This window comes from Excalfactoria chinensis, chromosome 3, assembly GCF_039878825.1.
Source record: "Excalfactoria chinensis isolate bCotChi1 chromosome 3, bCotChi1.hap2, whole genome shotgun sequence".
NCBI lineage: Eukaryota > Metazoa > Chordata > Aves > Galliformes > Phasianidae > Excalfactoria > Excalfactoria chinensis.
In genome coordinates, this window is record NC_092827.1 from 95,005,180 (window position 1) to 95,023,126 (window position 17,947).

General features: G+C 37.0%; 1 protein-coding gene across 40 annotated transcripts in view; it reads left to right on the forward strand.

Annotated features, from left to right (window-relative positions):
- NRXN1 (neurexin 1) overlaps positions 1 to 17,947 on the forward strand; it is a 611,800-nt gene that overhangs the window by 409,969 nt on the left and 183,884 nt on the right. For all 40 annotated transcript variants that reach the window (XM_072331056.1, XM_072331055.1, XM_072331060.1 and 37 more), the window contains one exon: positions 5,957 to 6,138. In XM_072331056.1, the coding sequence (XP_072187157.1) occupies positions 5,957 to 6,138 (182 nt within the window). The remainder of the gene's footprint in view (positions 1 to 5,956; positions 6,139 to 17,947) is intronic.

Below are 17,947 nucleotides of genomic sequence, written 5' to 3' on the forward strand. Positions count from 1 at the left end.
TGGTTTGTCTTAGATTTCATGGCATGTGTGTAGGTGGGGACTGTAGAGCTAAAGCTCATTAAGCTACTTATAGCAACAACTCTGGTCTGAGGAAAGGACTTTGCTTCTGTATTACTGCCTTGAGTCTGCAGTAAATGTCACTGCAAAGGCCAGGATGCTCAGTTTGACTTGAGACTGTTGTTCTGCTATCACCTAGACCTTTACTTGAAGACAGCCCTTGGGAATGGCTGAATGTAATAACTCATGCTCAGCCCTGTTTTATAGATCCCTGTCAAATCTTGGATGTAATGTGGTAAAAACCATTGTAGGATCTGATAAAGTAAATTTGTGTCTGTAGTGGTCTGGGAAGAAAGTCCTGTTGCTATAATATGAAGTTGTGTTTGAATTAATAGCTACATAGCATGGTTTCAGCGTGTCAAGGTATTAGAAGGCTTTGTCTTTTCTGTTTAATATCAGCACTGACTGTAAGAGGCAGATGCCAGCAGAAATGAGTTGGAGGCTCTTCTGCTTCAGCATCTTGTACATACTGTGGATGCTGCTTTGTTTGTTTCTTTTAATGAATTGCTTCAAGTGACGAGCTTGTAGAAGTCAGCCTCTTCTGACTGATGTCTGGGTGAAAATTCTTGACCATTGCTTTTAAGACCCATTTCATGCTGTGAAATAGACCCCACTGCTAGATTACAAACGGCGTAATATTAAGCTATGTGGATGGTAAATTAGTATCACAGGCAGTGTTGGAAGTTCAACGATTCAACTGGCAGCAGCTGCTGTACACGTGGTATGGTCCCAGTTTCTCTTACAGAAAAATTGAGTTTTTGAGCTTCTCTGTAGCATAGTGAAATCTGCGACCTGCAGAAGGCCGGTGCTACACAGCTGTCAATTTCCAGCTCTTTATTTTTTTCAGTATCTTTACAAGAAGTGGCAAGATGAGATCACAAGATATTCACAACCAAACCCACCAACAGTCTTGGTAAAGGAAGGTTAGGTCAGTGAGTCTTCTTGCAGTTAGTCTGGTAGAATGGGAGATCAACAAACGAGCTAACGTAAATACTGAGAAATGCTTGTGAACTTAGAGTCTGCAGTGCGTATCATCATGGTAAGACTGCAAGTGACTGTTGCAGTTATAGCAAGCAGACAGATTGGTTTAAGAACCAATCCATGGAGTTAAAAATTAATTTGAGATTCACACAGTTTTCAGGAGAATGATAACCTTCTAAAGTTTGCCAAGATAACTGTGGACAAAGGTACATTTTAAATACAATTTGAGACTATGTTATCGAGGAGTCTGAGAGACACTGGCCAGAAAAGGACACTCTTAGAACTATGCAAGGTTTTTGGAGGGCTACAGATGATGATCCATTTGAAAAACTTCTTTCCCATCTAGTCTTTAGAGTAGCCTAATGTAATTGTTAAAGCAGAGTGGTTACAATCCACATTCAGCTTCCTGCTGAGTGGGTAGAGAGTGTAGCATGAGGAGGCTTTCAGGAAGTGTTCAATTGAATCTAATCTTTAGTTTGGAATACTTCTCCTAGTAGCTTTTCCCATGGTTAACTCTAATGGCTGTTCCCTCCTCCCCTCAGCACTGTGGCATTTATTCTCTGTTCTGTGTAAATAATTAATTGCCTATCAGAGCCCAAGAAGAAACACACAATTGTTTTTTAACGCATTCTACCTCTGGCAAGGTCATGTTAGACTCAATAGTTTATATATATATAACTTACATTAGGAATCAGTAAAAATACACATATGGAACTTTTTGCAGTTTTAAGTTCAGTAGTGGGCAGGATGAAAATATGTAGTTGAAGGTGTGAAAAGTATTAAATGGAGACTTACTGGCTTCCCTGAACGTGGCGAGTGTGATTAATGCTTCCATATAGATGTTTCTGCATATGTTTGTGTGTAGATTTGTACTGTAAATTGTTCATTCCTGGTAATTAACAGTAGGCTGCATAAATGGTCTCACTGGGTTCAGCAGGTTTTTCAATGGAAGTAATTACTTACCAGTGGGAATGAAAGAGGTTCACAGTTTAGCCTAGAATGAGGTAAATACTGATAACGCATAGAAAGAAGGAAATTACATTATTGAGCAACTGCTTGATATAACCAGTAATGTTTATCCTTTGTATGTTTTTATAATATGAAAACTACTTTGCTACTAATGAAAAGGGAATGAAAACTTTTCATTATTGACATTTACAGGCTTTAGTCTTTTGTTTTCCAGTTGCAGAGTGTGGTAGCATCATAGTTTGCTGGGGTCCAAACCTCAATAAAATGATCACTCTCAGCACCTTTAAGCCTGTCATTTTCTTGTTGAAAATAAGCATTAAGTTACTGACACTATATGGGAACAATTGAATTGTGTAAATTACCCTTTGGTGCAGTATTTCTTAAACATAACATTGAGATGAACATGAGGAAGGTAGAAAGCTGTTGATTTGAGAAAACTATTAAACTACATCAGATGTGATTTCAGAGTAATAAATATTGAAAGGCTTTGCAGTCATACACAGCATTAGAACACAGTAAATAGGTACTAAAGAAAATATTTGTCTGCTTAATACTGTGTAGGTTTGCAGATGTCCTTGACTTGCTGCCAGACAGTACTGAAATGAACACACTATTTCATAAAGATGAATTTTGCAAACAAATAAGATGTGAGAGACTCAGGCCGTTAAAATCCATTACTGTGTCTTGACCACTGGCAGTTCATTAGAATAGGAACCATGCATTCAGGGTTAAGAATTTCAAAGAGCTTTATGAGCATTTTATCCCTAAACATTTTGTAGATGCATGGACACATAAGAAGTTACTCAGTAGGATCTATGGCTGAGGGATATAACCAAACAAGTTAAAAGTTTCCCACTTATAGATACTGTGCTGGTGGTATTGTTTTTCTTGACTTTCTAAATCAGTCGCTTTCAGTTCTCTGGAGATGATAAATCCCCAATAACATGGTGCAGTAAGCTAAAAGAGGGAAGGAAGGTGGCTGATAGTGACAATGTTATGGAAGAATTCCAGAGACATTATAAAGTTTCTTAGAGAGAATAAAAGCCTTTATGGAGCAAGTGAATTGGGTTTCAGCTGTTGTTGCTTCGCGTATTAAATTGATTGTAAGCAGGGTGCTTTTCAACAACAGTTTCTGGCTTTTAATAGTTAATGGGAGGTCAGACCATAAGTGGAGATCAATCCCAGCGTAATAAATTTTACATTATTATATTTGTCTTTCTTGAAACATAAACACTAGAGGACCTATTCTCAAATGGCTTCTGACCCAATTTTTTTCATAATTAATACAGGAAATTCAAAGAACATGACTCCCTGTATAGTTTAGACAAAGGCAAATCTGCATTCATCAACATGGGTTAATTAGCCTGCTACCAAACACACAGATAGTATGAGGAGCTACAAAATGGTCCGTTATAATTAGGGGAAAGCTTCGACATGAAAATGATCAGCTGCATCTTTTTATGGATAAAAGATAACTTTTTAAATGTTAATGTTAGTTCTACATAGCATAAGATGTACAATTAGATTTTGCAGCTCTCCTAACACTGAGCTTGGCAGCAACGCAGCAGCAGTATGGAATTGCTATTTATTTGTTTATTCCAAGGGCAGCATTTAGCAAAAATTTGCCACAAAGATTCTCTGTTGATATAAACAACAGAGCCTGTCATCGATCTGGAGGCTTACTTCTGGGTCATGGTATTCAATATGATTCCACTGTCACTTGGCAGGTTTATTCTTTGTCTTTTGTATTAATTAAACATATCTGTTACAACCAAGAAAAGGAGAATTATGTCCTCTCACTTGAATCTTTCGTACTACTCTTAAAAGTATCTTTAGTGACAGCGAGGCATAAGGAGTTGTTTTTTCTTAGCCTTCTTATTTTGTTTCTTATCAGATCGGGAATGAAGCTCTTATACAATATTTTATGAAGTCAACAGAAAGGCTGCCACTGATTTTAGTGAGCTTTGTATCAATTCCTTAGCAACACAGAATACATTCTTTTCCTAGAGATACCAATGTGACATACACATATGAAAATCCAAAATCCATCATTCCTAACTAGCTCAAAAGTTGAGGTGAATATCAGCTGCAAAGAGAACTCTGAAACCAGCAAGGGTGACATTACTAATTCCTTTTATCTTTGTTTTGGGATGTTCTAGAACTGGAGATTCAGCCATGAATTGCCTGCAATGGGTGGTTGTGTGTTTCAGATCCCTGCATTTGGGGAATGCAGAGATGGAAAAGCAGGATGTTGGGTTTGTTTTTAAGCATTCCTAAATGAGACACTCTTTGTCCACATATGTTGCCAAACCTTTTTATGTCCCAGCCCTTACCTTTGCTGCTTTGGCATAACTCTTTATATGATTAGCCTTGATTTCTCTTGTAGCATAAGTTGAACCTGAGACGATGGATCTGTTATTGCATCTGTCTTTGCTAGAGAGAGCTGACAAGTTTTCCTACAACACATGGTATTTTGCAATCAAGAAAAAAGCTAAGGGGTTTATTTGAAGTACAGTGAACTCTTGCAAGATTGTTAATGTAAATTGAGCTTTACAAGTTTTAAGTGCTATGTGTAGTGCTTAAATATCACAAATTAATGGCACTGTACTGGAAAAAAAACAAAAAACACAAAAGCAGCGAGTAGGTAATTCCATGAAGTAAATTGATGTTAAAAATAAATATACGGGATCTTTTCAAAAAGGCCAAATGAACTTTTTACTTTGAGACGGACTCAAAGCAGTTTCAGTCAGCGGTGGAGTATTGCTGTGAGATATCTGAGCAGTGAAAGAGTGGTGTAACCACACAACATTTCTTGCTTTCACCGTTAAGTTTTGTATCTCTGAGGCTTTTTCGGTTCTTTTCTATGTTCACAACATTTTGGCCCATCTAAGAAGCTAAGAAAAAGACAATTATGCTCTTATGTACTTACTCTGTACGTGACTGTGGAAAAAAGTGTTCTGAGAATACGATTAAGCAGAATTACATTTAACAAAATTAAGGACATCCAGATGGAGAGCCAGCTTACAACAGCTAGTAAAACTAGACCTTCATATTGACTATGCTTTGTTTCACCCTACGTGCTTACCTATCTTTATAGAAAAGTGGGCAACCTATGGCAACTTCATAAATGAAAGATCAAGTATGTGCATAGTTTGTATGCTGTACACTGTTTTAAGGATAGAGGTTTTAAATGGCACATATCCAGATATGCTGCTCTTTTGCTCTTTTAGTTTATAGGAAATATGCTGGGGATGAAGTTAAGCAACATAAGTGTTAAGTGGTGTAAGATTTACAACACTTGTTTGAAACAAATCACAGATTCTGTGTGTGTGCACTGGGAATAATGTGTGGAGATTTCCACTCATTGAGCATTATGCAAGTAATCTATTAGATTGTAGACTGATAACTTTTTGTCCTGACATGACATGTAAAGTATGTTCTCACCCTTCCATTTGTTATCCCCATCTGTCAAAAGATGATAAACCTCAGATAAATTCTTATCTGCCTGTATTTGTTAATGTCTTGTTTTGCTAAGCAAGATGACATAATGTACACAGTGTATCATTTTCGTTGTGTAAATGAGGTTGATATCTGGAGCTGCGGAGATAACTGGAATTACTTGATTTCTTCTCCACATAGGCCCAACTTGGGAAAACACTTGGTTCAATTCTTATTTATTCTGAACATCACAAAGATGTATTCTTAACATCAAGCATATGCTTAATAACTGTTTTGAATAGAAACACATTTCTGAATCAGAGCCACGGTATTTTTAAATCACTGTATGTGCAGCTATGCTCTATTCTATGAAATGCACTAATATTTAGCTTGATCAAAACTTTCAGAGATGAAGACCCCTTGAAGTTCAAATATTTGATAAAGCATGTCATTTTCTTCTGGATTTGCATTGACATGAGTGAATTAATTCTCTTTTATTTCTGCTTTACAGCGGGAACAACGTATATCTTTAGCAAAGGTGGTGGACAAATCACTTACACGTGGCCTCCAAACGATCGCCCAAGCACTCGCGCAGACAGATTGGCAATAGGGTTTAGTACTGTTCAAAAAGAAGCTGTGTTGGTACGAGTGGACAGTTCTACTGGGCTTGGAGACTATTTAGAGCTGCACATTGTGAGTATTTCTGAAAAATTCTTGTATTTATTTGCATCTCAATTGTTCTTATATTTGTGGGTTTGTTTTAAAAATGTGTTTTGTTTTAATGTGAATATGAATATTTGTGGGTCAGTAACGAATTAGACGATCATGGCTTATAGCATACAATCCCATAAAGGATATTAGATATTCTCAATGCACCTTTTACTCTACATAGTTCTACTTCATATGACTTTTAATTAAAAAATATGGCAACGTATGTGCGGATATAGCAGCTTATTGAGTCTAATTACATTTAATGAAATTTAGCAACATCAGAAGTAGTTGCATTAATTCTGGAGGATATAATCTGGAATCTTCTGAAGGAAGTACACCATATCACAATTGAATGGGCTTTCTGTTAATACGAGAATTTATCCTCTGATTTCACTGTTGCATTGTGATGATAAATTGTAAGCAGAAAGCAATATTGTCAAGCTAGGAAGTCTGAAAAAGTGATTTCAGCTGCCCTAGAGCAAATAACTAGCAATCAAAAATTGAAAGCATCTGGATTTTTATGGCAACATAAATAAATGATCAGTTGTGATAAACATAACGAGGGCAATATAAAATGTTGTTGTTTAGATTAGTCTCAAATTTGTTAAATGTATTAGGACAATTTTAACTTAAGAATCTCGCTATTTTCTGAAATGGAATAGTTCCTTTAGAATGAAATTACTTACTGATCTATAACCAATTACACTTTTACCCTCAGAAAACATTCTGTGGTGATAATTTTCAAAACAAGAGAGAAGTAATGGTATTCAGTCTTCCCACACTTGTTTTTCTGTAAAGGCACTCTTGCATTGTGGACCAAGGTGGCTTATGTAGTTATTTATTTACCAGTGACAAAGACACAACGAAAGAAGGCCTTAAATATAAATCAGATGTTGCTTATAATCTTCTCTTTCATTGAAACACATGGACAAAACATCTGGCTGGTGTTGTAAAATCTTGGTTTAAAAGTGTGAACAAAGCACAAAAGCTTGTTTTCTTAAGTCATGTCAAATATCAGGTGCTTAACTATCATTTCTCCATTTCTTTACAACCTGAGACCAATTCCACTCATTGTGGAGAACAATAGTGCTTTCATCTCATAATATTATCTTTAATATTAGCACATGAAGGAATGCATTTCTTGTAGATTTACTATACCTTAAGTCTACCAGAATGATAAAATGTGTGCAGTCTTTTGTTGAACTCTGAGTTTTCTGTTTTAAAACGAAACATTGGATTATGAGTTGGAGTTCAAAACATTGCCTAATCATAAGTGTTGCTTTTACTCTTGTAACTTTTTTTAAACCCGTGCTGGAGCAACAGATAGTATAAATACGAGAATAGTAGAGTTTCATATTTTCAGAAAAGTTATCAGCTTAGTAGAGACAGAGAGAAAAGTGTTGCTTAGCCTTCATCAGTCTTTTGAAGCTACTTTAAGTGTCTTATTCTGTGAGGTGATCATGGTCTCCTCTGTCTTTGCCAGCCTTTGAGAATCTCTTTTAAACCCTCTGTGGTTTGGAGCAAAATCTGTGGCAACTATAGAGAAAGTTCCTTAGAACAAGGCCTGACCTTCTGAGGGTTCCTTCTCTTTGTTCTCTCTACAATGGAGGCACTATGGGATTGACCTGAAATCTTGACATCTGGGAAGATTTTTATTTTTTTTTTATTTATTTTATTTTTATTTTTTTTAACAAATCACTGTTAAATAAAGCTAGGAAAACTAATAGGATGAAATATCTGAGAGTGTATTTCAAATAAGAATAGTATTCAAGAGAGAGTTTAAAGTCAGCATTTTCCAAAATACTCTCAGTACCTGATAACATGAATCATATTAAAGTCAATAGAACTATAGGCTTTTCTGTGATGATGTTGTGAAGCATCAGTTGTAAAAATGAAGGAAAAGAAAGAAGTAGAGAAGAGGCTCATGTAATATGTTATACTTGGAAAAAAAAAAATATATATATATTGGAATTAAGTTTTTTAGAACCTGACATTAACTGTATTCAACTACCTGTTGTAAAAACCATGGGAAGGTTGTGTCATTCAAAAGAAGGTTTGAAAGTGTTGCTTTGAGTTAAATAACTTATGTCATAGTCTGAACTAGCAAGTTGAGATGGGTGCTTGTTTGGGACATTTCAGAGCAATACTATGAGGGAATTTCATTATAACTTTCTTCATTTTAGCAGTGAAAAAGGAAATTACAGGTCTGGTACTCTGTGGTTATGGTACTCTATTGTGTGCTTGCCAATTTTATTATTTTGTTTACTTAAATATGATGTAGACCTAATAATGAAATCAAGCTCGTAACAAATTCTGATTTGGAAAATGGCTACTTGATCATCTCAATCACAGTTGTAATGTTAAATTAGAAACACATTTATTTTAAGTGATCATTTAATCTCCCTAGATAACAATTGTTAATAGGAGAAACACTGCAAAAAAGCATATTCTGTATTGCTACCAAACGTTTAGCAGTTCCAGCACAAGTATTTTAAATTCCAGGATAGTTTACTATAAAGCATCACGTGTATTGTAGCAGCCTAGATGTAAAAGAGTACTTGTGCATGTAGTAGGCGTGCATCCCTGTGCTTCAAGAAAGGGGTGTTAGTATGATTTAGTTACCCAGGTATGTAGAAGTCTGCATTCTCAGCCATCACTTGCCTTTTGTTTAAGCGGTCTCCTGTTGCAGTTTCTGCTGGAAGAGCTAGTTCAAGTAGATGTAGATATTGTGTCTAAAAGTTGGATTGTCTGTTTTTCTGCTTTCTTCTGTTGACAGAGAGAAGGAGAAATATCTCTGAGAATTTCTGTAATCCTTCTTTTTTCTCCCCTTTCTTGGCTTAATCTGTATCCATTTCTATTCCAAGAGGATAAAGGTGGCAGCTTGTTAACATGGTCTTCCATTTATTACCATATACACTTCTGTGCTTGGCTTTTTCACCAACTTGTAAAGCCCTGATACAATTCTGTCAGTGAATCCCATACCTATCTTGGTTTTATTTCTCTTCTTCCAAGTCATTAGACAGAATAGCAGATTACATGTATGTATGTCATTGTCTTTCACAAGCACTGTGCTGTTGAAGCCTCTAATTTTTAACTTTTCGATAGTGAGGAACAAAGTAGAATTAGACGAAGGGCTCAAAGGGCTAAAAAAATCACTCTGGCAATGCTGATAATGCTGGCATTCTCCAATGCTGTGCAAGTATTACTTGCTCTACCAGTGAAGGCAAAAAGGATAGATTTCTACCAGCACATAAATAAAAAATCATTAAACTCGGGTAGACTGTGGTTGTTTTTTATGTGATTCCATTTAAGATTATTAGAAGAAAATACTATAGGGAAAGTGAAAGCCAGAAAGATTATTATATTGATGGAAAAAAACATGGAAAGCTATTTTAAAATATGTGATAATGATACCTGAATGAGTCTGATTAAGGATAGACACAATATTTCCATGTATGCCACAGTTAATTAGCTTGAAACATTCTGAAGATGGAGCATTACTGGCACGATACATTAAGCAGTATTGTATTTAGATTTTGAAAATGTTTGTAAATCTTTGAGTTATGATTAATGACGGAGGTGAAATCCTTACGAGAGGAAATACAGCATATGCATCTTACAGAAAATTGGGTTGTGGATCACAAATAAATTCAGTTAGTGCTCTTTGTCCTAGGTATTTATATACTATGTAAGCGTTACAGGAAAAGCATTTTCATAGTGAACTTTTTCCATGAGAAAGATATGGACAAAGTCAATTGAAAGGTTTTGTGAGTTTGTGTCATCTTTGAATCAAGGATTAGCTTGGCTGAGAAGAAAGTTAGTTTCCCTGTTTTCTTGGCTATATCTAGTTTTTGTATAGGAAATACTTCATTTGTCATGAATTAGTGGAATATTGAGTATCTCCCACTGAACTGTTGATTTATGTGCAAAGGAAAATAATATCAATGCAAAGTGGTGCGGGTTTTCAGCTTGAAGTTTGTGGAGAGTTCTGCAGAAGTCCTCTCGATTTTATTTTGGAGTTTTTGGCCAATTGTAAAGGACTGTTATTCATATTCCCCTTCCTCATTCTCTTACACAAATGCCGTATTCTTCTGCACCAGGTTTTTAATAGCATACTTTGCTAGGTTCTAATGTAAGTTATATCTAGACAGTTTTAATTTATGCAAGCATAATGACCTTCCTTCAAGTGATCAGAAATAGCTCAAACTGGAAAGAGGATTAGAGTTCCGTGTGTGAGCATACTAGAGGAAAAACTGCAGTCTGGGGATAAATGAATTTATGATTCTCTTTTGAATATTTCACAGGTCTTGGGCTTTAGTGCTTAATGGAAAGCCAATTGAAAGATTCCTATTGACTTAGTTGTATTTGAATCAATGCCTAGTGAGTTCAATGTTCTTTCACTGGGACTGATGATAAAAATCCCTTTGATTTTTAGTGATTTTTATTGGTTTGTAATTAATTTTCCCAGGAACAGTTTAATAATCTTCAAAAAATACATATTCTCAAGATAACGTGTCCTCTAATAATCTTCTTTCAAATATAGAATTACTTCTTACTATATATGAATCTGTGCAATGTGAGGATTTGGAAAGGCTAGCGGTGATTTATATATGCACAGAATAGTAATGACTGTAAAATCTAATTATTTACATCCTGGAAGGGCTTTAAAAAAAGAAAAAAAGGAGAGCTGACTTTAAGGAGTCTGGTATTTTAGAAGTGCTGAGCATGCACATGAGGGGCTAATGTCAGTGGAAACTGAATATAGCCAGTACCACTGAAAAACACCCCAGCACTCTATCAGCTTGGTGTGTGTTAAGGGTTGTTATGTCTAATAGGGTTGTGACATTTGATATGCTTTTAAAACTGCGAGGAACAAGAAAATTACTTAAAGATAACGTTATCTAAGTGAGAATTTTGCAAACATTTGATTCTTTGTTACAGTTAGATACATGATGTCTGTTAACGTATGAGAATGGAAAAAACTATAGGAAGCTTAATGGTGACGGGCAGTGATCATTTTCTCTGTAGGGAACAAAACAGCAACATTATTTCATGTGTTAATTTTCAAACTGAATATAAATTCTTATGAAAGAAGAATTTCCAGGCTTACGTGTGGGGTTTGAATAATGAAAAGCACTGGTCAAAAAAGAATCACATGTGGGGTTAGGCAGCCGAGTGAGAATGCAGTTCAATGTACACAAACTTAAGTTAATTAGAGTGGGAGCAATGAATTAATCTAGGGAATTTGTGCTAAATGGAGCAATCATTTACTTCACTGATCAGGTTAAAGATCTCAGTCTGTAGGAAAGAAAATAAATAAATCACTGAAATGGTCAAGCCGTACCTTGAAATTATTCAATTAAGTTATTGTTTTGGAGTAGCAGAGAGGCTTAAAAATAGGGGATTTTATGATAGAAGTTCTTTCTTAATACTTGAATACTTTGCACTGTCTGTTATCCAAAGGGTTCTTTTTTTGTTGTTTTGTTTTTCTTTTCAAAAAACATCATTATTTTTCTTCCCAAGCAGGATTTAGCACTGAGCAACAGTGGTCAGTTCTTGTTGTAAGCAGACCACATTACAGAGGGAAGGCTATGGAAATGTGCTAATCCTGGCACAAAACAGATTGATTATATTACTGTACCAAAAATATGAATGGAATTTGAACAGATGATATAATTAAACAGCTTGGCTATGACTGCCATCGTGGTGTTCTGCAACAGGTCCTTATGCTGGCAGGGAAGCTCCATTATAGCAGCATGGCAGCTCTGATCTTGCGGAGCCCTCAACAGTGACTGAGGAAGCAACTCCTTTCATCTTCTTATACTGTCTTGGGATGAATAGAAGTTCTCATTTCTTCCTCTGCCCAGCTAATAACTCCTTTATACATCCTGCTCCTTTTGTACTTCTGGGTGGATAGAAGCTTCCTTCCCAAAAAGCATGCTGGATGAAGGGGTCACCACCTGCCAACCCCTCGCTGAGAGAAAATTATACAACTAGTAAGTCTTAAGTTCACAGTTAAAATACCTTTTGTCATCATTAATGCTCAAGCCCTCAACATTTATGAATCTCCCAAGTTGCTGGCAAAAGTGTAGAGCCTGACTGAGAGAGGAGAGATACTTAGAACGCTTCTGGTGGGACATATGCATGTATACATATACGTATACACACACATATTCCAATTACGGAATACTGTGCACTTCTAAGTAGCGAAGTAGACCAATATGGAAAGGCGAGCACAAGAGCAGGCATATATAACAAACATAAAGAGGCTCATAACCTCTTTATAAAGCATTGCTAAGTTTGGATACTGTTACTTTAAATCTCTCAAGTATTATACAGGTTTCATCCAGTCTTTATTTCTTTCCTACTCTCTGCTTTTCCTTATTACCTAAATACTTTTTCTACCATGTCTTCAAACAAACACAAATTTATGTGCCTGCACATATTCTTCAGTCTCAGTAAATCCTGGCAAAGCAGGTGGCAGCCTCCAGGTGTCTCAGTGATTATATACCCACATACTTTCCCACATGCTTTCCCACATACTGAAACAGTCTTTTGCTGAAGGAACAGGGGGTTCATTGTAAATGGGGACTGTGTGGTGTATGCCCATGGAAGACCTTGAGCTGAACCACTGGTTAGTTTGGTCTCAGAGAACAAACCAAAGAAACATGTGGCTGAAAATTAGGAGATGTCCTTTCTTGACTAGGTTGTTTTTATATATTTATATATGTTATACATAATACCAAATTTCTGGCTTCAGGAAGGAGGACAAAATAATTTGTTTACAGTGCAGAGATAAATTAATAGCCCATTGTTCCTCCATAGCGGCATCTTACCTAGTTGACATTATACTCTCCTACTGATGTGTTATTTGTCTCAATGCTTTTTAGTTTGCTCTGGCTTAAAGGAACAAAACTTATATTAACGTTACTCATACTGACTCTACTTATTCCAGTCTAACCAGTTGTTTTGTTTTTTTTTTTTTAATTCAGAATGTCTTCTACACTGGTTGATAACCAACATCCTTGTATGAAGGTTATAGGTATTTTAATAACTTGGCACTACTTTTCCAGAACACTGCCTTGTATAAAAAGATCCGATGAAAAATTTAGCAGACATTTTAGCAACCTTATTAAGTTTTAAAGAATACTTGACTACTTTCAATAGTAGAACATTTGAGAGGTTGCCTGAAACCTGCCTGACCACTTGCTACACAGAATCATAGGAAATTATCCTAACATTTGGAGAATGAAAACTCTGTAGATGATTGAAGGTCACTTCCAAGAGTCAGCCAATTGTTTCTGTTGTACCCTATGTGGATAATCTTGTGTTTATTTTAATTATCGTTATGTTATTATGCATATAATATTTCTTTAGTAACGCAGTGGAGCAAGACATGATAATATTTCCTAGCTTATTACTGTCTAGTTATCTTATTTTAGAGGAGCACAAAAAGGTTTTCACTCTTTCCCTGCAAGACACATGTGGGGATGTCAGTTCAAACACTACTTGAGTGAATGTGTTCCTGGTGTATTAGAATCCATTGTAGCACTTTGGGTTGATAAGGTGTAGTTTTGAAAAAATAAGAATAGACATGAGAAATGGCATTTTGAGTTGTCCTAGGCTGTGCTTTCAGCTTCTGAGGGCACTTTGAATAAAAGAGAGTGAATATCACATTGCCGTGACCCATTGTGAGAGGGCCAATCTGGCACAGTACAGAATCAAGGTGCATTTCTTACAATTGCAAGCCAGAATTCAAGATCTGGCCCATTAACTCCATAGCTCTTAAATTTATGAGCTCTAAATGAGGGATAAGGATATAACGTATGCAGCAGCACAAACTACTAGTGTAGCATTTTTTCAGTGAACATTCAGTACGAACAATATCATTTTTAATACCAGTCAAAAAGATTAGTCTGTTGATGTCAAACAAGGCAAGTGGAAAAGCACAGCTGGTGGCCTGAACAGATTCTGATCCCAATTCCGAGTAATTCTCATCCTGCCACTTCCACTGTTCGTTGGTCTGAAGAAACTGCAGAAATATGAGTAGGTATGAGCAGGATCTACATCTGGCCAGAAAACTCCTGCTGGAAGGTGAAAGGTGCAGAGATAATTTTACAGAGCCTGCTGCTTTGCTTCAGGCACTTGTTTAAGTAAACACTGGTATTACAGTTAATCACTTTGCGCTAATAAGGAAAGCTTGTCTTAATACGATTCTGGTTTTGTGAGATATTACCTTAATTGTTAGTTAATTAGACAGCTTATTTAATTCAGGTTTTGCTCTGTGATGCCTCAGTGTCATCACCAAACTGGAAACTTATTTTAATATTTAATGTTAGTTTGCTTTTTTTCTTCCAGATTGTGTTATCATCTGGAGTCTTTCTCCCTTTTCACTTTTGTTGCAGTACCACTGAAGAGAAATTACAGTAAAATCACTGACTTCAATCTGGTGTACCAGAGGGTGGAACTGGGCATACCTGGGCCTGGTTCTTACTTTCATCCTTTTTAGTTTCTTAAGTTTTGCAATCTCTGACACCAACTCATTGCACCAGGATTTTGTGGGAGAGTCACAGCAGGGAAATTATTTGGATTTCCCCAAACCCAAGTTAACAATGCCTTCATCTGCTTTTCAGTATCATGCCTAGGCTATTTAATGGTTTTCTCTCTTAATGAAGCTCCAGTGACGATGTGTCACTGGAGCTTTCTCCAGAGCTCTGAGCTACCTCTTTCTTTCTCTCCTTAGCAATGATCCCAGGTGTGTAACATTTGCTTTTCGTGTCGATTCTTCCCATTCTGCAGTGTGCTGCTGCTGCTGAGTCTCTCTTTGCTTTTGTTTTGTTTTGTTTTGTTTTCACTTATATCAAGGTGGTCCTAAGCGTTTCTGTAGCAATAACAGACATGATAAGGATTTAATGAACTGGTAATGTCAGTGTTCTGATGGTTTATGCTTAATACAAGAATCACACTAACAACAGGTGATTAGAGTGACTTAAATATATTCCTAATTGTGGAAGCCCATTTAGACTGAAGACTGCATATGCTCCAGAGGGTGGGATTAGCTCAAGGAGCGACTTGCACATGCCTTGGCTTTTGGTAATTACCTAGTTTATGTTGAATAAGGGATGCTGAGTTAAAGAGAGGCCCTTTTTGCCAGTTCTTTCTGAAATTATCCTGGAGCTGTCAGCACACTGGCATGAAACTACTAATGCAGTTTTAACTCCTTCTGCCAGAATTTACAGCTGATAATCTGTGTTCAGTCAAGGACCAAATTTAAGCCCAAATATTCTCTTTGGGGAGATGTGAGTTGTGCTCTCTTCTGCAGCATTATACATTCTCTGTGGTCTGGGAAAAGTTGCTCATACCGAGCTGGTTCTCTGCCTTTTCTGCTGTGGGTGAGAGCTGCTGGGTCAACTACTCCTCTTCATTTCAGACCTCTGGATGGAAAGGGGGGGGTTGAAGGATTACAACCTCAAGTATCTCTACTGTGCACTGTTTTAGGGCTGGAGTCTCTTCATTTTTTGTTCTGCTCACGACCAGACTTATGGACAGGTGGACTTGTGACTTACTGCCTATGCACTGAATGCTACAGACTGTGTTTTTCCTATCCAGAGCTCCGTACAGGGTTTAGTTCTTGACACAGTGAATTTCAGGGAACAGTAGAGTTTGTGGATCAAAAGTCCCCAGCTTTTTCCTTGCATAGCAGATGGAGTTTTTAAGGCTCACTGTGGATTAGGCAGCAATGTCTTCTCATTTAGGGACAAGTACAAAGAGCATTATCATACATGAAGTTACTTTGCAGTAACTTCTACCAATTAAAATAAAAAGTGAAAAGATTATGCTATACAGACTTAATAACCACTCAGCATATTTGATAATGTCACTGCTGTCAGTATCATATTCACTACTGCACTTAATAGCTGAACAGATGCAGCTCACTAGAGCACCACATGGTATACAGCAGCAGGGAGTCCCATTTGACAAGTTGGTTTTGTTTCCTTTCCAGAGAGCCTTCCCTGGTATCACAAGTTTCTGTACTGTTTTGATTGTTTATTTTTTCATTCAGCAAACAGAAAAGGGCAAAGGCAATCTGTGTTGCTTGTTTTCAAAGAAAGAGGCTTCATTTTAGTGGAAGCACTACAAAATGCCTAATAAATCTACTGTAAGGAATGATTTAACTTAAGATGGTAAGGCCTTGATTTGAAAAGGATTTGCTTTTAGCGGGTGATATGTGTTCACAGGTTGCTTGTAGGGCAGAAGCTGTTCTGTTCGCTGTAGGTGGCTTGAAGGTTTGGGTGTTTTTTTTACCGCACGATTTTGTGTGTATGTCTGCAAATCTCTTCGCTCTGTGAGCGATAACTCTTGGCCGTAATAGCGAGGCAGTTGTTTGTTGCTTCCATGTTTGTTCTCTGTGGATCAATTCATAGGACCATTTTGTGAGACTGTCCAGTCTTCTAATTGCTTGTCTGGAAAAACACCTGAGTATACACTTTTAGGCTGAAGGAAGATGGCTATGCCCTTAATGTTGCCTTAAAGATCACAGAACAATACAGAACATGTAATGAAACCCTGGAAAAGTAGAAAAATAGCGTACCTGTTTTCAGGAAACATATAATAAATATGGAAATCAGACCGAACTTGTTGCAAACATTATGTTATCCATCCCATGTTTCCTGGTCCATAAATACACCCATAACCCCCTTGGTTATATTTCCTGTTCCTTACTAAAGTAGGTGTATAATTAAGGCTTGATGTTGCCAAGGGCTTAACTCACAGGTGGTGCCTTCCCCAGAGCTAAAAACAAAAAAGGTCATGGGTTTGTGTTTAACAGTATTTAAGACCTCCGAATTTCAAATTTCCTTTTTAAAAGTTGGGTATTTAATTTGACATTCTTAAGGCATTGATTTTTCTTTTCTTCCTTCTTGCTTTTCACTGCACTTTCAGACTCAGAAAGCACAGGCACATCTCCTTGTCACAGCTGTAGTGTGGTACATGATGACACTGAGCTCTGCTAGTGTGGGAGGAGGGGAGGTAGGGGCTTGCAAGAACAGAGGAGAACTGATTAAAATTCAAAATGAGCTTGATAAAGTGGAGAAATAGTCTGAAATCAGGAAGATGAATTTCTACAAAGGAAAGCACAGAGCTCCGTACTGAAGATGGAAAAATCAAATGCACCAGTATAAAATGGGGAATAATTGTGGCCAAGAAGCAGTTCTGTAGAAAAGATTGGAAAGTTACAGCTGATTGCAATTTGCTGCAGGAAAAGACAGGCATTGGGATGTATTCACATGTGGGGTGGCAGAGAAGGCAAGGAAGTTAATTGTTTATTCAGTACTGCTGGGACCTTAGCTGAAGAAGCATGTTGAGTGTAGAGTGTTCTGCTTTGAGAAGGAGGTAAGCAAATTAAGCAGCGAGCAAAAGAAGCTCTGCTTTAATTAACGTTTAGCTCCAAAGAATATAGTGAAAGAATGGGCTGTTTTGTTCATGAAAGAGAAGGCAGGGAGTGACTGAATGTGAAAACAGCCTTTTAATATATACAGGTTGCTATAAAGAGGAGCGTGACTAATTTGTTTTGCCTGTCTCCCAAGATAATGTAAGAAATAGTTGGATTAATTTGCAACAGTGGTATCAGGTATTGGGGAGGAAAAAAGTCAAGCTATGTTTGATGGCTAGCAATGGAGCAGGTTATGTAGGTAGGCCCAGTTAATCTATGCTTTTAGGATCAAACTATGTTCCTGTCACAGCGAGGAAGCTTTTGCCACACTTGTGCTTAATGGTAGCCAGCTAGTGGTCC